Source organism: Gouania willdenowi, chromosome 7, assembly GCF_900634775.1.
Source record: "Gouania willdenowi chromosome 7, fGouWil2.1, whole genome shotgun sequence".
Classification (NCBI taxonomy): domain Eukaryota; kingdom Metazoa; phylum Chordata; class Actinopteri; order Blenniiformes; family Gobiesocidae; genus Gouania; species Gouania willdenowi.
The window spans coordinates 24,351,045-24,372,113 of record NC_041050.1 but is presented as its reverse complement, the minus strand read 5'-3'; the positions used below and the strand labels follow the sequence as shown (position 1 = coordinate 24,372,113).

The 21,069-nt window shown below is 37.8% G+C and overlaps 2 protein-coding genes across 3 annotated transcripts; both read left to right on the top strand.

Annotated features, from left to right (window-relative positions):
- Nucleotides 1-4,297: 4,297 nt before the first annotated feature.
- Nucleotides 4,298-6,344, top strand: las1l (LAS1 like ribosome biogenesis factor). Its single transcript, XM_028454078.1, has one exon. It carries the CDS (start codon nt 4,437-4,439, stop codon nt 6,150-6,152), a length of 1,716 nt encoding a protein of 571 aa, XP_028309879.1. The 5' UTR covers nt 4,298-4,436; the 3' UTR covers nt 6,153-6,344.
- Nucleotides 6,345-9,180: 2,836 nt separating this feature from the next.
- crebzf (CREB/ATF bZIP transcription factor) lies at nt 9,181-13,352 on the top strand. Of its 2 annotated transcripts, XM_028453800.1 has the most exons (4): nt 9,181-9,356; nt 10,922-11,742; nt 11,925-11,998; nt 12,981-13,352. In XM_028453800.1, exons 2-3 carry the CDS (start codon nt 10,952-10,954, stop codon nt 11,932-11,934), a joined length of 801 nt encoding a protein of 266 aa, XP_028309601.1. In that variant the 5' UTR covers nt 9,181-9,356; nt 10,922-10,951; the 3' UTR covers nt 11,935-11,998; nt 12,981-13,352. The 2 variants fall into 2 exon arrangements, with proteins under 2 accessions (XP_028309601.1, XP_028309602.1); XM_028453801.1 differs by having other exon boundaries at nt 10,922-11,998.
- Nucleotides 13,353-21,069: the final 7,717 nt, after the last annotated feature.

Sequence of the window (21,069 nt, the reverse complement as noted above, 5' to 3'; positions counted from 1 at the left end):
GCCAAAAACAACACTGTTGCTGCAGTAAAAGCAGGAAGGAAGGAATGCAGGCAGGAAGCTGCAGACTCTGTTAATGCAAAGGATTGCATTTACCCAATAATAATATTTATTTCCTAAACGCAGCTGTCAGATCCATTCACCAACCAGGATCTTCTAAGAATGTGCAGGTCGTTTTCCATTGGTCTGGAGGCAGAACTTTTGTACTCGCTCAAATATTAGGTTAGGTGTTACCACAATGATTTAGCCTGGAAAAAGGAAATCCAGCTCTTACCCTGGGTGACCTCTTCTTCTAATAATAATAATAATAATAATTATTATTATTATTATTATTATTATTATGAGATACCTCAGAAATATGACTTAGTATCTCTTATGACTTAAAGCTGCAGTATGTCAATTCATTTTAGTGTCATTTGGTCAAAAATCCCTAATCATCTTTGAGCATATTGTAATTCTAAGGGTTCTGAGTGGACACTGAACAAATGGGGGATTTTTTATAATTTTTAAATTATTCAATAATATATATATTTTATCTCCCTGACTTACAGTCCTTGATGAGAGAGCTGAAGGCCTGAATTCCTTTGCATGTTATTTCCGCAGGATGGGAATGGGAAGAGATGGATCTTTATACAAAGTGATGAGCACAGTCACATTTAAATCTGCAAAGATCTTTCACCAAGCTCCCAACCTGCAGATTCCATACCTCAAGTTTCCTCTGTGAGTGCTCCTGCTGGGTTTTCCACACTCTCCTTCATCGGCCTCACCTGCTTTCTCATCGCCTTCTGTTGTGGTTCATGTTGATGTACTTCATGTTGGTTTTAAACCCGATTCCCCTGAGTGAATAAAAAAATTTTGGTTAATCCATCTCTAACTCTCCAGGAGACAGTGATTGTTGAGATTATAGATTTCTGGTTTCTGTGATCATTTCATAAACATTTGAGTCCATATGGTTATTAAAACGAATTAAACGCACAATAAATAGAATGTTAAGTAAAGTACCTTTGAAAATATAAAACTTTAAAAATTCATGTCTGTTTTGCATGTTGTGATTTGTGGAAATGAGGCAAGCCACGCAATAGATATCATATATAAAAGCTACAGTAGATGTCTTGTCCGCGCTGCCAATGGAGTTGCACGTCCGCACTGGCGGCCATCTTGTTTCGACCCATAATATTGTGTAGTAGTGGTGCATGTAGTTTTTAAATAACAATAACTTGCTCAATTTTCTACCAATTTTCAAATGGTTTGGTTTGTTATACAGGTCAGAGGTCTCATTATAAGACTGCATTTATGGATAATTATATGACACTTCCAGTCAAAATTTTTAAATCCCCCTCGTCAGTTATTGGAAGATTTACTCACATTTAAGATGCCAAGTAGAGGGGTTATCTCAGTAATGTATAGCCGCATACTGAACCTCGGAGATCACTCCAACTCCAAAACAAGGGCTGCATGGGTGGAGGAGATGGTTCTTCAAATTGATGAAGATTGGTGGGATGGGGTGGTGAGCAGGTCAAGCACGATCTCATCTTGTGCACGGCTGGCACTTATCCAGTTTAAGGTGATACACAGGGTTCATTTTTCCAAATGAAGGTTGTCTAAAATCTTCCTGGAAGTAGAGGACAAATGTGACCGTTGCTCAAATTCACAGTGTCATTTGAGTCATATGTTTTTCTTTTGCCCTCGCCTGCATTACTATTGGTCAAGTTATTTTCATATAATGTCCACCGTAATGGGAATTCATTTGTAACCCTGCCCATTTATTGCCATCTTTGGCACTCCCATTAAGCCAACACAACTAAATTTGGCCAAAAAAGAAATTATAAATTTGACCTCTTTGATTGCCAAATGTCGCCTCCTCCTTCAGTGGAAATCCCCTAACCCTCCCTCTGTATCACAGTGAATTACAGATATCATGTTCTTCCTTAAACTTGAGAAGATTAAATACAGAGGGTGTACTGTTAAGTTTTTTTGTAAATGGCAATATTTTATTTCATACTTCAAGGAGTTGCAAGTCCTGCCAGACTGAGTGCTGTTTTGTCAAGTATAGTTTGTGTGATCTCCATTTGAGCCAGGGTGGGATGGGTGAAGGATGGTGGCTTTAATCTTTGTTTTTTTTGTTGTTTTTTGTTGTTTTATTTTCTTGTTTTTGTGTTTTGTATGCATTAAAAAAAAAAAAAAATTTTAAACTGGAAAACTCTATTGCATGACTGTATGTTGCCAATTGATATATTTTCCAATAAATATGATTTGAAAAAAAAAAAAAGTGTTGGATGACCTACTTATTTCCCCATTGGACTTCAGATAGGTGCAATGAATACACACGCACACACAAGTTATTAATATGTCAAATCAATATATGAGCTACTAAAACTTGGCGTACAGAATGGCAACAGGAGATATATGTATGCTTTTATTATAAGAATATTACCAATATGATAAAATAATTTGAATTATTACATGTTTAGTTTAAACAAGTAATAATTCAAAAATATTGTATCATAGTAATATTTTGTAAATGTGACATTTATTTGCAATAAAAAAAAAATATGTACAAGATTTCCCCTTAAATACACATCAACTGTGGAGGTATACACATGGAGAAGAGAGAAAAGAAATGACCCCCCCCCCCCAAAAAAAAATAGTGGAAACAATAAATAATATTTATTACATAATGGTTCTGAATGAAAGGTGTCAGAATTAAAATCCCTTTCAAATTAATTTAAAAAAACAACAACAACATTTTCTTTATTATTACTAGACAACCCTGCAGAACATGAAGTTGTCGACATCTTGAGTCAGGAGCGTATGGAAAGCTCAGTGACTATTTACTAATCAATGTATCCTTGAAATCAAGATGTCAGAAAGAAACACAAAATGGTTCACTAGTGAGTTGCAACAACTCTGACTTGTTAACTAGTCAATCATAGATAAGATATCTAAATGCTGAAAAGATAGAATTGACTAGTAAACCCCCTTGCAGCAGGCAGCACTAGTGAACTAATGATGGTAAAAGTGTATAATGAACTAACTTACTAGTGTAGTGAAAAACAAGCACTAATGAACTAAATACAGAAACAAAAAAATGATAAGGTGGGAGGAGCATGCGCCTAGGCTTTCTATTGGCTCCCCACTCCAAAATGAAACATGACAACCAATGACAGTTTGTTCTTATCCTACCTGCTTCATTTGCTCTATAGTTCACTATTGAACGATGTTACCTCAGGAAATGCAGCATTAAGTGCATCTTAGTGTGTACATGTTAACGAGTTATATTAGTTCTAAATGTGACTCTGATTTTATATCAGCTCATTCACACAGGATTATCAATGGATATGTAAATAAATGTGCAATATTGTAAAACAGTATTTTTTTATTTTTTTTACAGGATTCATGAATTTAGCTGAATAAGTAACTATCCATCCATTTTCAGACCCGCTTTTTAATAAGTAACTAAATGTACAATATTGTAAAACAAGCAGTATTTTTTACTTGATTCAGGACTATCACTAAATTAGTCATTATAGTTTACAATAATACAAGAAACTCATGTTGGTAAAAAAAAAACTAAAACATAAACAAAACAAAACAAAACAAAACAAAACAAAAAAAAACAAAACAAAACAAAACAAAAACATTTGTCACTGAGGATATCTTGTGGCCAATCTTTACAAGGTGTTTTAAGGATATTAGGATATTTCTGACAGTCCTTTGTGCAGTCGCTCCTGTAGATTCTGACTTTATCTTAGCCTTACCTGTCAACATTCTGCAAACCTGCATTTATGACATATCATAAAGCACTACTGGTAGAAATGGGTTTCCAAAGTAATGTTACCTATGTATTGTGTTTTATTCTTTGTATATATTTTGTTAATGTTGTTGTCGTTTGTTAATAATATGTATATACAGTATTTTTTGTCAAATGGGGTTGAGGATACCTTTAAAGAATGCATTTGTTTACAGACTGCTCATTTGCTGCTGTGCTTGACCCTAATCTCCTCTCTGCCTATGTTATGATTATTATTCACCTGTTAATTTATTTTATTTTTTATGCCCAGCTCTCTTATGTTATGCTCCCCCTTTTGCTTTAAATGTTTGCTTTTATTCTGTTCTTAGTTCTGAGGCTGTAACAAGTTGAGATATTATCCTCATTGAGCTTTTGTAATTGTTCAATAATAATTAAAGAAAAAAAAAAAAGAAATACCTTTAAAAAAAATATATATATATATATATAATACCCTCCAGATGGTGGCGCTGATGAGCTGGTGGACACCGTATAAACAAAGCCGAAGAAGAGAGCTTTCCGGCAGTTCCTTGTTGTTCAGGTCGAGGCCTCCGCGTGGATAGTTTAAAACCGACGCACGGCGCCACACACGTATTTTAAGGACTTGTTGAAGCGCAGAGCTTTATAAAAGTTCACCACCATCACGGCTGAAATGAAGAAGAGGAGCTCGGAGAAGAGAACCCATGTGGTGGCTTGGCTTAATAAAGCGGAGTGGGACCGAGTGCTGGAGTGTCTGTACTCCACGGATGTCGCCCTGCAGAGGTTCGCACTGCACAGGATCTCAGCGTGGAAAAGCAGGTATGCACACAGCACGCCCGTGGCTGTGGGCTGCACTGCGGACCTGGTTCGGTGTCAGGTGTTGGATCGCTCGGGACAGCTCGGCGCTGACGACCTGGTCCTGCTCTATGGAGCTGCTCTGGTCCGGTTTGTCAATCTGATCACGGAGCGGCAGCAGGGCAGGATGGCCCGGCCGCTGAGGAAGCTGGCTGGGAACCTGAACATCCCAGAATGGGTTGTAGACCTGAGGCACGACTTCACCCATAGAAAGCTCCCTACTCTGAAGAGGTGTCGAAAGGGCTGTGATCTGGTAATGCAATGGCTCCAGCAGGAGTACTGGTCCAGACAGCTGGGAGGAGCCCCCCAGAATGACTGGGACTCCAATTCTGATGTGGAAGAAGACTATTCTGGGCCTAAAAACCACGATGAAACGATCACAGCGCGACAGAAAGAAAAAGAAGCATACAAAAGCTGCAGAGAGCTTTTGATATCTTATGAAAAGGAGCAGTATGAAGTTCTCAGCGGCCCTCCTGCTGAGAAAGACCAAAACCTGTGGCCGAGCCCACTCGCAGACATGAGCTGGATACTTGGTGAGATTAAACATTTGGCATTGGAGTTCAGTGACCTACTGGTAGATGTTTTGTTAGAAGATGGCTTTCTGGTTCCCACGGCCGAGCAGCTGGAGACGTTGGGCTGCAGTTCCTCTGACGCTGACGATCCTACAGAACCACGTCTTCCTCAAGCCTTTCTACGCTTCTGGCTCCCACTGCTAAAGACACTCAACTCACCATCCTTTATTCATCTCCTGTTAGAAAAGCTCTTCCTTGAACTCAAGCTGAGCACTAAAGAGCAGAGCAGCAGTCACAAGGTTTTCATCATTTCTGCTTGGATTTCAGAAATCATTCTCTGCAACAGCGACAAATTTGAATATCACTTTGAAACAAAAGGCCAAAAAAAGGTTCGAAGAAAGGACAGGATTTTCACAAACCGCATTCAGTTAAGGTGGCAGCAGCTGCTCTCTGCATGCCTCGAATCCCCCTGTGTCAGCACTCCTCATTTACTGAGATTTGTGTTGGAAGACATGGAGCATCCACTGCCCCTGGAGACCAGAGAGCGGCTGCTCCAGCTCTCCTTAATATACACCCAAAGAGAACACTCTCCATTAACCAGCGCTTCTTTGAAACAAAAGCAGCAGCAGCAGCCCATCTACACCCTGGAACATCTACATGAGAAGCTGAACCAACTGCAACACAACACTCATTCCCGCCACTTTGAGGCAGAGCAAAGCGGGCCCTCTCACGAGTCCAGGGCGAAGGCTGCTAAAGTGCTGCGAGGTTCTCCGTGGCAGGTCTGCGCTGATAAGGTTTTGTGGAAAAACTATCCTCTTGGAAAAGTTCCTGGACAATCAGAGGACCCCTCCTGCCTCATGTTGGAGAACTACTCCTCCATGACTGCTTTTGACCATCCAGTGGAGCTGGAGAGTGGCTCGGCACAGAAGGGTGTGGGAGCGGCTTCAGTCCGAGCAGCAGAAGGTCTGCTTTGGAGCCTCAGTGACGTCAGCAAGCTGAAGTCTGGCCTGCAGCTTTTCTGAGTGTTAAGACTCACACTGGGCTTTAAAATGTTCACAAGAAATATCAGTGTTTCATGCATTATTTTGTTGTCAAAAAAAAGAAAGTGGATTTCCAGTTAAATGCTCAGATCAACATTTAGTTGTTTGTGCCCAAAAGTCTGAATTAATTCAAATTATTTTTTGTAATCTGAGAATTAAAAAGCTTTTGACTTACTTAATTGAAGAAATTTGTTTTGTTTTTTTTTTTTTTCAAACAAGCACATAAAAATATGAACCTACCTTTTTTGTATTGACCCTCACATTTTAAAGGTTTGAATGTAAAGTTATCTTGTCAACACATTTATTTATTTTTTATACATTTTTAACAAACTTCTCATATGCTTAACATATCAAACGGTGGCTGGTACTTAGATTTAAGTATAATCTTATGCTAACATTTAAAGGAAATTTTACTATTTTCACATTTTCTCTTGTTTTTTCAAATCAAACATGGGTGTTTTTTTGCAAACAATACACAAGAGGGCAAGAAATACCAGAAATGATTGAAAACAATATACAAAATGACAGAAAATGTTTTGCTAGTAATGGCACCCTTACAGAAAACGAAAGTGACCCAGGTCTAGTTTTTAAACAAGGCTCTACAAAGAAAACCTATTTTTTTCTGGTCAGTTATCAATTTATTCTCTCACTTCAGCCTTCAATCCTTTGTTTGATGCCAGTTTTTAATAATGTAACTAGCACTCCCAGAGTAAATGCTTAAAATGACAGAAAAACACAAATGCAAAAATACACAAAAAAATTCTAAAAAAAAAATTACAAAAATAAACTAAATTACAAGAAATGTACCAAATGTAGTCCTGTGCCACTGTGATTGTAGCCCATCTCTGTTCTAGATCATGATAGACCTGAAAAAGACCACAATAGAAGTGTTTTTCTGCCAGGTAAACATTGACATCAATGGTCTGTGTAATGGGTGCCCACACTTCCTACTATAAAATATGGCCGAGTCATCAGGATCAGCTGTCCCGACTGAGTAAATGTAGATGAGAGTTGTCTTTGCCTTGCCTTTGCATCTGTTTAACGTTTCAATCAAAAGTCAAGTGAAAAATAAACATACATTTGTGTTGCAGCTTGACAGTACATGAAAGTAGATGTTTTAGCCCTTCCAAATTCACAAATCCAATGATACTATAACAATAGTTGCAGGTGCTCGCAGTTTTCCCGTGCTTATGTCACATGACTGCAGTCATTTAAATCAAATTAAAGAACTAAACTTTTCTTAAATCCTGCCATTTCTCACAAGCAATACCACAAAATTCCCCTTAAATTACATAAAAGAATACTCAAAAAATCAAGAATTTATTAAGTGAAGATCTTGCAGGGACTGAAACCTATCATTTATTGCTTGGATGTTGTCAATGCCTTTCATACTGTATACTTCATTTCTACTAGAAAATGCAAACTAAGGCACATTAGTGTCAAATGTACTCTTTTACGGTACCCCATTTAAAATCAGCCTCCCACTTTGGTTCCTGAGCAAAATTAAGTAATGTGAAAAATATTATTATTAAATTTGTAATTAAAGAATAAAACTGGCACAAGAATAACCTCTTTTTTCCCCAAAATAAAGTACATGAGAACCATATAATTGGTTAGTTTAGGTTAATTAAATTGTAAACTTGTTGTGGTATGTCATATGGAGAACCTTTTGTTTTTGTTAATTCTGTCTGGAGGTGGTTTTCCCCTTTATCTTAAGAAAAAGAAAACAAATTATTTTAAAAACAAGTTATAAACAACAAACATAGCTCAATGTTTTGCATAATATTGGTGCAGCATAAGGGATCACGGCAGTAAATATAAGGGTCACCGGTTCGAATTTCACCTGTGTCATCACTGTGGGATGTTGAGCAAGTCCCTTAACCCTAACTGCCCCCGCGGGTGCTACATTGTGGCTGTCCACTGCTCCTCGGGGATGGGTTAAATGCAGAAATTTGAATTGCCCCACAGCAACAAATAAAGTTTCAACAATGAATAGGGATGTCCTGATACAAGTTTTTTATTTCCGATATGATACCGATATTGCAGTCTTGTGTATCGGTCGATACCGATATTGATCCGATATCAGCATGAATTTTTTTTTTCTTTAATTAAAAAAGTGATGTTACTCAAACAGTAGGTATTAGAAAACTGACCCATTTATTATTATTAAAATTGGTTACATACATGTTCACCTTCAAGATAATATCTACAGTATTCTATAATTGAATAAAATAAATAAAAAATTAATTGGGAAAAAAAATTAAAAATAAAGAATCGGGAATTTGAATCCGATATTCGTTTTCAGGCTGATATCGGACTGATGTCCGATATTGATATTGGATCGGAACACCCCTAACAATAAATAAATATACGATTAACAGAAAACAATACATATAATAGTGAATTAATCATATTCATCTTATTGAAGTGTTAAATAATTATCATTTTTTTAAATTGCGGGGAACATGTTCTTGTATAAACTTGGCAAGTCATAAGATGACATTTACAGAGTTACTTGTTGTGAGTCGAATTTTTCATTTATTTTATGAATTACAATAGTGCAAATAGCCTACACTACTAGGTTTTCAGAGTACTATAGTATTGCAGGTCAGAAAACGTTACAAATCTGGCAGAGAGAGTGGAATACAGAGACTAGACATTGTTATTCTATTAAAAAAAGAGTTAAAAGTGGGGACACAAGTCTCTAGATTAAGATTAGGACACTCTGGTCTGGCCCTGGACTTGGCCTTAATTGGAAAAATAATTAATGTCCTTTGTGATTGTGGAGGAGAAACTGCTTTAAAACATTTTCACTAAAGACTGAAGTAACGGTAGTTCTGTTTGAATTTATACACAATACCAATCTGCACCTCAAGATCTGAAGCGTTCTTATCTCCTACATGGAGCTCTAACAAAGGACTTCAAGTGGAAAGACAACAATGCGCCAGGTGGCGCTCAGCTCAGCCTGCCCAAAACGCAAAAGAAGAGGAAGAAGAAAAATAAGAATTTGCACTCCCACCTGTGGGGGGCGGTAATGCGCCAATGAGTAAAAAGCTTGAAAACTGCGAACACGTTAGACTTCTGCTTCGCAATTACTTCTAAAAGTAGGACAAGTTCTCTGCTTGTTAAACCTCAGCCAAGGAAACATCAGTTCCTGCACTCAGTCTTTCAATACACAACGGGACGGTAAGTATATTACGTCACCATAGCTTAGCGCGCATTGGTAAATGCTAATGCTAACAGCCGTTTCAAGCGTGCTCGGTATTTGAGTAGTAGACGTGTTTAAACCTATTCTGTTATGTTTTGGCTTGTTTGAATTACAACATTTAATAGAATTGAATCCCTTAGAATAAGATAGGATTTTGGATTCCTCCTTTGTTAGCAACACGGACAGGTGGGGCCTAGCCTAGCTTAATCATTTTGTTTCGTAAGACGTAGATTAGGCTCTTAAAACGTAATGAGAACACTCATAAATACTTACTGATTACATTAATAATAAGTGTAGATGTAATGGAGTCGAATCCGTATTTTTGGTCCTATTAGTTACAAAGAATAATCACATGGCCCGAAATAAGATGGAAACTATACGTGAGTCAAACGTTTTGCTAGTAATGGCGCCTTTGCAGAGACCAGAAGTGATCATGGACTATTTTTTATTTTTTTTAAATAAAGCTTCACAAAGATAAACCTGTTTTTTTTTTATATTTATTTATTTTTTTTAATATATATATCTGGTAAGTTTTTAATATATTTTCCCACTTGTGCCCTTAAATCAATTGTTATAAACGAAAAGTTTTATTTTGATGGTCCAATCCACACATAAGGCAACTGGCGCCCCCCAGAGTAAATGCGCAAAATAACAGCAAACACACAATGCAAAAATACACAAAATCATGCGTAACAGAAAAAAAAAAACACAATTATTCAGAACAAAATACACAACGAGAAGAATGTACAATAACACACAAAACAAAAATGTGTAAAATACACGTTTATAATGTGACTTTCCAGTCGATCACATTTTTGTGGCCCCCAAAGTTTCCCATCAAGCTCGAACACATTCCTGTCAGTGAATTAGTGAGTGAACCAGTCACATCACAACCAACTGAAACTGAAGCCGATTAAAGCTGCAGGAGGTAGAATCCTTCCTATGCTCCCTGTTTTGAAACTTTACCTCCCTACTTGTGAATGCTCCAACTAGAAACATCAGAAACTCAAATACGATAAATGCATAAAGTTTAATGCTAATATTGCTTCACATAATCTCTGTCCGTGTCAAGCAGACATTCAAGACAGAAAATGTTGACAGGTTGCTGTTTCTTACCCAAAACTTCTAGCCTTAAGCCTAATGTTCTTAACTTTTCTTTCTACGCTTTGTTTTCAAAAAGCTGCACTCTGTAACAGTGTATTTATATTGTTTGCTGATAGTTAATTTAAAATTATTGGGTGCATTTTAATATTTACTATTATACTTTTTTAAAGCCTTTTGTTTGAACTCTAAACTGTTCACATATTGTTTGTTATGAAGTAGTTAAATAAAAATAAACACTTTCCCTAACAGAATGAATTATTGTGATTAAAATATTGTTCCAAGTAATTGTGATTATCACTTTGGTCATAATCATGCAGCCCTACCTTGAGAGGAGGTTGAGTCTGACTGCAAATATTACTTCCTATTATTGTATATGTTGTGTATTTCTATTTGTGCTCTTTGTAACCAAACTCAACATTATATTTTTCTATTTTTCTAGGCCTCACAGTCCACCAGTCATCAAGCAGCAATGATCACAAGAAGAAGAAGAAGATGCCCCTCCATCAGCAGTGAACATAATGAGTCCCTGGACGTGGGGGATGTTGAAGTCGTGGAAAACGTTGAAAACATCCTGAATTCCCTGGAACAGTCGCCAGATGACAGTGTTGGAGCTTCTGGTTTGGATGAGTTGAACGACCTTTTTGGAATTGAAGATTTAAAATGGTCCCTTGAAAGAGATCTCTCCTCTCCACTCTTTGATATTGATCCGACGACTCTGGATGGTTACGGTGCTGAAGGCAACAGCTTTGGGCCTGAAGATTACACAGCCTCATCTCCAGAGAGAACATCATCTGATGAAAGACAGAAGAGCAAGCGGAGTCATTCCAAGCCGGTGACCAACAAAAATGCCATTGCAGCCAGATTAAATCGTCTGAAGAAGAAAGAGTACGTCAGCAGCTTGGAAAGGAAAGTTGGATGTCTGGTGTCAGAAAATGGTTTACTGAAGCAGGAAAACTCTCAACTTACCAAGAGGGTTGAAGAACTGGAAGATGAGACCAGGTACCTGAGAGCTGTGCTGGCCAATGAGAGCACTTTAGCCCAGCTCTTATCCAGGCTGTCAGGTTTGAATGGGATGAAATTATCTTCCTCGCTTTTCCAGGGGGCCAGCTCCAATGACCATGACTATGCCCTGCCCAGGAAGCGCGTGAAAGTGGAAGACAAAGAGACCTCTGGTGGCGTGTGTCTGCACGTGGACAAGGACCACGTCTCTGTGGAATTCTGCACCAAGTGTGCAGAGAGTGCAAGCACATCATTCAAAATGTAGGGTCAAGTACTTCTCTCTGATTTCAGATGTTGACATTGGTCTTGGTGTGCCTAAATAACTTGCACCTTCGGGTGGATAAACACTGTTCAATGTGTTAGGATTACCTAAGAACTGCTGACACATGCATATATGAATGTTAGATGATGAAGAATCGCATACTGCTAAACCTTGTTGATAGTTTCTTCTAGGTAATGCTTGATCCACCTGTGGGATGAGTGGCTTTCTGAACGACATTACCTGCCTGACCTCATGGTAAGGATCAGAAAAGACAAAAAACACAATGAAATAGTTTTTTCACTGGCTCAGTCATCAGCTTTCTTTGTAAGTTTTATAGAGTTTGGTTTGGCAGAAATAGAATTCATAAGATGTGTAACTTGGGTTGTATTCACAATTTTTTTTTTTTTCATGTTCAGATTTAGTTTTAAATTCTGTATAAACATTATTATTGCTTGAGCGAACTCCAAAAAGAAACATTGGATGTGGAGTTAATTCCTACTATCAGTTTGGTCACATTAGTTAAAGATGGATTCTGTTCACTAACTGTTGTTTACTTGAACACATATGCAGAGTTTGGCTGGGTTCACATTTTGTTGCGTTAACACAGAATTGGATTTTCACCTAAACATAATTGGACAAAGAAGATTTTAACACATACACAAGCGATGTAAGCACTTCCCAATACCAGATAAAATTAAAACATCCATTAATTGAATTCTGACAGGAGATAAAGTACATTTCCTTAAAAGTTTTCTGAATAAAAGAAAATCGAAGCATATCTATTAATTTATTAAAGAATAATTTGGTTCCTTGTGAAATTTTTACCATTCAGACTTGGAACTTAATCTGTCAAGAAAAAATGGTCTGTACTGCCCTAAACATCAATTTGTCAATATATTATCTTGTTTTTTTCCTTTAATGTTGTCCCAGTATAGCAACATGTTTTTGACTTCGCTTCACATGGGAAGGCTTATATTTCAACAGAATTTGTCAAAATGTGAACACATCCAAAGATTTAAAATTCTATTAAAATGTTGAGATGAAGGTGAAGGTTCACAAAGAGGCGTCCTAGCTTTGCTCAACCTAATTGGAAAACTCCAGACCCATTATTGGCGCTAATAGCCAGTTAAAAAATTTTTTTATTATTATTATTGTGACTGTCAGCCTCTTTATGGACCTGCACCTGGTTTGTAAGATTACTTTCATTTAGCACCACCTATTTTTTTTTATGCTAAAGTGGATTCTGCTGGTGGAACAGGAAGCGCCCGGACAAGCTGACGCCAACGTGGCCTGATATTTTTATTAAAGGTAGTATTGGTAACAAATGGTATATGTGGTTTTCTTCTCTTCCTTTTTTTTTTTCAAATGTGCTTCATTGAGGATATCTGAGCTTTCTGTATAGCACCCCACTATAACAGTGTATATGTCTGTAAATACCTTTTTTAAAATGTATGTTGGAAGACACTGACTTCAGCTGTAAGTGCAGGAATTGATAAAGTGGGTGAAATGTAAATTTGTACAGAATGTTTTTGTTTTTTTTTTTGAAATCCTACTGTTTGAAGGAAATCACCTCTGAGAACTGAAAAAAAATAAATATTATTTTGATTAAGTTTGTGTTACAGTCATGTGCTGAGTCATGTTGTGTGCTGTTGATATTAATGCCTCTCCTTTTCTCTCTCTGAACAGCAAGCTCTCTGCTGATATACTGAACAATTGGTCCAAGTCTGGTAAAGGTTGTCAAAGCAAATGGCCTCGTTCCTCAAACATGCATCTCCCCTAGTCTAAGTTATTATACAACTATCACTGACATTCTTATGCAGAAGCATCAGTCAATCACAGCTGGGCCAACCTGGTATTTCCCAGGGCAGAATAATAATGGCTCCTGATTACACTATATGGATAAAAGCTATAGGACACATGACATGCTCCCCCCTTTTTGCAACTTCCACTGTCTCAGGAAGGATTTCTGCAAGAAGGGCCTTGGATTTTCCATTTCCAAATACCTAAGCTCTGTTTGAGCTTACTCGTTTCCGCTTCACGTTACACTTTTACGTTTCATCATTTTTGCCCTGTTAAGATGACTTACCAACTATTAACCTTCCTGTAATCATACCAAGCATGCTAAATAAGGTTAATACAGTCAACTACTATTATTAATTTTACATTTTTTATGCTTTACATTTACAAAAACGAACGGTTTCGCTGAAATAATGCAAGATAGCTGCAGACCCTCACAACCCGTTTAACAGGAAAACTTCCATTGAAATTTGTGATTATGGTCCCAAAATATTTTTGAAACCTTGATAAAAATGGCGAAGCATTCTTACGGTTTGCACTAAACACTGCAGCCATGTGATTGGAGGAGTATTGCTTCTGCAGTGATGCATCACCAGTTCAGCTAATACAGACGCTAAACCTGTCTTTGTACCAGAGCCTTTTCACATTTTAATGCCGTCACCATAATGTGAACGAACCAGGGTTGGGGTCAATTACATTTTTCAGTTAAAATTACATGTTCAGTTACGATTAGTGACCTGCATTTTTTTTACAATTAGGTTGCTATTAATTTTTATCCCTAAAGTCAATTACGAATACGTTCCCAATTACTGAGCCTGAAATAACCTAATAAGAGTTAACTTTTCTCTTGTGTTAGCTTTCCGTTAGCATCTCTTATACACTAAAGACTAATATTTATCTAATTTATATCCTATCTATTCGTTGCTTTGCTAGGAAAATATAGGTTTTAGTATTTTTGCTGAGGACATTTAAGCCATTTTTGCATCAGTATTACCCCTCGATTTCAACATTTTTTAAATGGTAAAATGTGTGAAAGCTTGATATGTAACATTTTAATACTAACCTACATATTTGTAGAAGTGTAACATGGTTCAACAGTTTTTCTTTAAATTATAATTTACTTCATAATTGCCATGAAAATTCTATAAAAACTCAATTATCTAAATGATTACAACAGCAAGAGATTTTTAAAATTTGTAATTATCAATAACACAATTGCAATTGACCCCAACTCTGGAACCAACACATTGAAAACACCTTGGATGACGCTTTCGCAGTATAACATGATTACAACATATTTGTCAAACTTGCCACACATTCATTATTTTTCCAGTGAAAAATAGTGTGTAAATGCATGATATTGTCTCAAAATGATCACCAATTGAACCGTGACATGTAGCGAGAGCTTTTAAAACTGGATCATAAGTGGAAATGGACATTTATCCCTTTGTCACACTTTCTAGACATTCATTCACTTGTTTTCCGGTGGAAAATAGTTTGTAAATGCGTGATAGTATCTCAAAACATGCGTTAGCAATTTCTGTCATTATGAGGCCTGAGTATAAAGACAAAATATACAGGTGAGATAGCTTTCTTTGTTTCAGGTCAGGAATTCAGTTTTTTTGGCATCTGTTTTCCACCATAATGGAAAATCTGAGGCCCTATGTCTATGGGAGTTCATGGTCATTCATTTTGTTGGGCATTTATTAGGTCAGGCACTGATGTTGGATGAGAAGATCCTGTCCACAATATTTGTTCCATTTGATCCCAAATGTGTTTGTAGATGAGATTTGGCTCCGTGCAACTCATCAAGGCCTGTCTGGATTAGGGCTGGGTATCACCAGGTACCTCGCAATACATCACAATAATTTTGCCCGCAATAATATTATTGCAATACTGCGATAAATGATATATTGCGGGGAAATTCAGAATTTATTGAATCCATTTCACTATAATTACAAAACATTGTCATTTAATTTCACATGAATGACAGCCAAGTAAAACAAAGTGTATACTGCACAATGGTTTAAGTCTCTATGGGAAGACTGACACAAAAATAATGCTTCACCAAAATATTGTTTGTGCAAATTAACTTTAAATCAATAAAAACAAAATGGATGCAGAAAATACTCATTGCAGTGCTAGTGTTATCAACTAATCTGTAAACATGGACACATTAGTGCTGCTTTTCAAGCAGAATGAACTTGTTGAATGAAAACTGGAAAATTTCACTGCATTTGAAAAAAAAACATTTCATCCAGTGCATTACCCTGGCAACGATGGTCTCGTCAACAACACGAAACGTTTCCCACGGAGACTTCGGTAGCTCTGATGAGATGCTGTTGCAGGTAAAGCTGCTCTGCAAAAAAGTTTCTCAGGCAAAGCAAAGTTAAGCAGGCACTGGTAGGCTCTGTATTTAGGAGTCAGTGATGATTTGCATAGTTTTGGGCAGTTTAGACAGCATTTAATGCAGCCAAGATGGGAGAAGGAGAGCGGTGGTAAGCGCTCCGTCCAGAAACATTTTCCCATGAAAAAAAAGTTTTTCCTCCTCACGGTGATACATTTCATGCAGATTCTGTCCATTTCATTTCGTCTGCGATTCCGTTAACGTGGATTTTATAGGGCCCTATACTTGTGTATTTTTTTAAAAAATAAATGAATATTGATTTTTGGTGCCAGTGAGTCGATAATGTACCGTTGGACGAAACATTGCGAATATTATATCGATATATTGGCACACCCCTAGTCTGGATGCTTTGTGCACTGGTACAGTTGTGTTGGAAGCATGACATTGTCTAAAATATCATGGAATGTTGAAGCTTTAAGATTAGCCTTTACTGGGGAAAAGGGGCCAAATACTTTTGTCCATATAGTGTAACTGCTGCCATAAAAACAGTGCTACGTCATGTTTCTTGGTAATTGTCACATTTTAATACCATATTTTTTTTACTGCATTATACCCAGTTTTTCATATATATGATTTTGTCTCAGGCAGAAACTAAAACAATTAGAGGCCTTGATGGAGGATCTTTTTAAAGTTGTCATGTTAATCCCTCAGTCAAGTCTAGAATTAAATGATCTGAAAGTTGTGGGAGAACGACAAAATCTTAATTACATAAAAATGTTGGTTTGTGCAAAGCAATCTTGATCTCACTCCAGGGATTTATATAGCGCTGAATACGACAAGGAATTAAGCTCATTTTAATAGTTTTGTTTTGGCCACAGTTTTTTTGCTTATGGTTTGTGGAAAGGAAAATGCATTCATCAAATTTTATTGCTGGATTTGAAGGGTAAGGAGTCGGAGTCTGAAAAAAGTATGAAAAATATATGTGAATATTAGCTTGTCTAGAAAAAGGTTTAGGATTACTTGACCTTAAAGTGTAAGTACATCCCCAGGTTTTTGCTGACCTGTCACTAGGAGTAAATCCAATAAACACCTTGATTATGGGCGTTGCTCCAAGGGTAGTTAAGACATGCCCAGTCGCAGCAACCCCGCCCCCACAGCGCTGCACAGTTTTGCATGGAGCTGTCAGTCAATGCTCACTGAGGGCTGTAAGAGGATAAAACCAGTCCCCCATCCCATCTTTTATAGTAGGTGTGAGGTCAACAGTAACAAGAGGATAAAACCAGTCCCCCCTCCCATCTTTTATAGTAGGTGTGGGGTCAACAGTAACAAGAGGATGAAACCAGTCCCCCATCCCATCTTTTATAGTAGGTGTGGGGTAAACAGTAACAGTGATGTCACTGATCCAAAAAGATGTCACTAGCTGTATTTCCATTACCCTTGGAAAAGCATAAAAATATTAATACACAAACCAAAAAACTGAGTTTAATTAATCTATAGTCAAATATGCTCACATTAGTGTTTTATTGCCCCATACTGGGAGCTGGAGAGGAGCCTGATGGCTGAACGCTTTCGGAACACAGTGGGTGACCCAATTAATAACCAAAGAAGAATATTCTACAAATGAATGAGTAGGCACTGAAAAAAATAGCCTCAATACAGCTAATTAAAACAATATATATATTATATATCTTGGATGCAGATATTTTTTTGGACTGATATTAGTATCCGTTCTGGACACTCAACATCCAGTAATACATTCAACCAACATTGTACGAGTGTACAGTTCTGCTGGGAAGATTTGAAATAATATGTAAACTTTACCATTAAAGAGCATTGTCTGTTAAAAAGATTAAAATGTAGTGCAATGCATCTTTGTGTGCTGAAAACAGGTTCAAATGAATACAAAGGTTGGTTTTCTGTTCATGTATCTTTTGGCAGCACCTGTTTGATTTAATGTGTTTTAAAGGTGCAGTCTGCAACTGTTATAAAAGTGACTTTTTTGTCATATTTGCTAAAGCTGTCACTATGTAAGGATAGCTTAACATCAAACCCGTAGTTTGTGTGAAAAGAAAAAAAAACAGGCTCGTTGAATCCCCCCTGCTGCTACTGCAGCCTTTGGCAGATTGCCAGAATGCACTGCGACCGAGCAAAAAGAACCAATCAGAGCCAGGGTTGTGTTTGATGGGCTGTCTGACAGCAGTCGCTCACAAGCCCCACCCCTTTCCCAGAGCTAGAGCGCCGTCTTTTTTTTTACAGTGTATATTGTGGAGGAGTAGAAGATGGAATTGGTGACTTTTCCGCTTGAAAGGTAATTACTGCAGCTTGATTTACATTATGTTTGATTTGTTATTGTTACACTAGAACTCTAGTGCATGTGTGCGCAGCAGCCTCCGTGTGGCTGCTGTAAGTGACACTGTCTCGTCGACAATGGGTCATGACATTTATTGACATTGCTTACCTGGAGCTCTCCACGGCACGGATGCATGGTGCTAAGGTGGGCACCACCAATATGTGGGACAGGGCAATTAAAGAACTTAAGTCATCCCTTCTTTAAGTTTAGTTTTTGTTTGAGTGCAGATTGTGTTTTTCATCATGTAATGTTCTTGTTGCCCTGGACCTGTGTATGTTTATGTTGGTGTGTGTTTTTGTTGTTGTTTGAAAATGAATGAAAAAAAATTGATAACAAAAAAAGGTAATCTTGTCAATTTATTTTTTGTAACTTACACATGTGCGGCTTATCCTCCTCCATCATCATTTTTGAAATCATGCACATGTTCGAAGTGCATGCTGGGAAATATAGCTAGCAGAGTATGCACAAGTCTCCTCTGATGCATGCTCGGTAAAACGGGTGGAGCAAGTCCTCATTTACAGCGGAATTGCTGAGAAGCAGACTTTGAATTGGATTAGGACTGGCCGCTCACTAGAGTGGTGCGTGAGGTCCGTGTGACTGCGCTCGTGTTAGAGAAGGTCAGCGACACATGTCTGCAAGCAGCTAAGTGCTGACTTACCCACACCAAAATAATACTATATTAAGGGCTATGACAAAGAGAAAACCTATCAGTCACACCGGAGGATATATTTGACAGACTTTTCCGCCAAAGGACACATTATTGGCAACTCCTCAAAACTCGGATTGACTACCGAGTAACAACAGGTGGAGAGAATCATGGAGTCAGACGCTGAATACTGCATGTTTGCACACTCCTATGCACGACTTCCAGAGAAACAACAAAATAAAAGCTTGGACAATCTTAAAACACAGGATGAAGATATGGGAAGTAAGAAGCAAAAACGTCCAACTAAGAAAGCTTAAACCTTTGCTAGCAAGGAAGACGAGCAGCCGTCTAATGCTATGCTAATGGATATTATGCAGCGCATTGAAGGAAGGCAGACGGAGTCACTGAACCATCTTCAGTCACAGGAGACCACAGTCAAGGACAACACCCTCACTATTAAAAGTATAACAGCCTGTGGAGCTCCTGGGAAAGCAAGTGCAAGAAGTGAAGGGGCAAGCAGACACTCTTCAAGAGCAAGTGAGTCATCTGCGGAGTGTTAACACCACACTGTGGAAACGCTGCCGGGACATGGAGACCCACCAAAGGAGAGGGAATCTTTGTATTGCTGGAGTTCCTGAACGAATCGGGGGAGACGTCAAGGAGACCGTTGTGGACCTGTTTCAGCAGGTCTCTCCAGGCATCGCAGACCAGATAATGGATAATGGTGGATGTAGCGTACCGACTGGGTCCCCGAACGGCAGCGGAGCGGTTTAATTGATGTATCCTGGTGCAGTTTTTGTCTTTCTCCAGGATAAGAAGATAAAGGTGTTTGAGGATCTGACGACTAAAGTGAAGGAGTCTAAACTGTGGCCGATGGTTGAAGCGGCGAGAAACAAAGGAAGGAGAGCCAGCTTCAGGGGACCGCATGCCTACATAGATGGTAAAAAAGTCATCTTAAAAGAAAAGGGAGGCTGCACTGGCCAATAGCTTCACATGGCATTACCTGAATGTGCGTAGGTATTGTGTATTATTAGTTGTTGAGATTCTTATGTGGAAATCATCTCCAATGGGACGGGATTAGATGAACATACGTCATTTATTATTATGATATTACAGTGCTGGCAGGTTAGCGCCCAATTTAGTTTATTATTCTTAACTTCATCATTTTCTTGTTATTTCCAAGGTTGGGGGATGTCGCTTTCTATTGTGTCTACAAATGTAAGGGGGATTCGAGAGCAGCTCAAAAGAAAGAGCTTATTTCTTTTTTGTCAAAATAAATGTGCAGATTTTAGTTTTTTACAAGAAACGCATGCTGTGGAGAAAGATGCAATGTTTTGGAGGAGTCAATGGGTTAGAGATGTGTGGTTTTCTTTTAGTACTAATCTGTCAGCAGGGGTCACAATACTCATGGGTAAATTCAGAGGACAGATCATCAAACACATATCTGATATACAGGGCTGGTGGATCATTTTAGTAATTGAGTATAACCACACACAAATTGCATTAATTAATGTCTATGCATCCAATAATCAACGAGTTAACTCTAATATTTTTAAAATGGTGGAAGACAAGATACAGCAGATACGGTCAAGTCTCTCAGATATAAAAAATATTTGGGGAGGAGATTTTAATAGTGTAATGGACAGATGGCCCCCAAAATCAAGAACAATGAATGAACTGCATTATATTCCTGAAAGGTTGAATTTGATAGATATTTGGAGGACAAAACACCCAGACAAAAGGGAATATTTTGTCTAGGAGCAATAAAGACAAATCCATGAATTCCAGATATGACTTTTGGCTAATATCAGCAGATATTGAGGTTAAGGTGGCTAAAGTGCAAATAGATCCTGCAATTTTGACAAACCATAAAGTTATATTACTAAAAATCAACCTCGGGAAGCACAGAGCCAATGTATTTACTGACTACTGGAAGCTCAACAACTCTCTCCTTCAAAATAAAACTTTTCAGGATGATGTTATAAAAAATATTGAGAATCATTGGAAGATAGCCCAAGAGACTAATGAGTACAGTCAAAACTATAAATTGCTGAAATCTAATGTTGGACTAGTGGCAAGGTCATTTGCACATCGTACATCTAAAGAAACAAAAGAAAGGAAACTCAGATATTGGATAAGTTGATAACCCTCTTAGGGAAAGCCTCTTTGACATCAGAAGAAACAAT

Coding starts and splice junctions, on each gene's coding strand:
- las1l (XM_028454078.1), top strand. CDS start 4,437: ATGAAGAAGAGGAGCTCGGAGAAGAGAACCCATGTGGTGGCTTGGCTT.
- crebzf (XM_028453800.1), top strand. CDS start 10,952: ATGATCACAAGAAGAAGAAGAAGATGCCCCTCCATCAGCAGTGAACAT.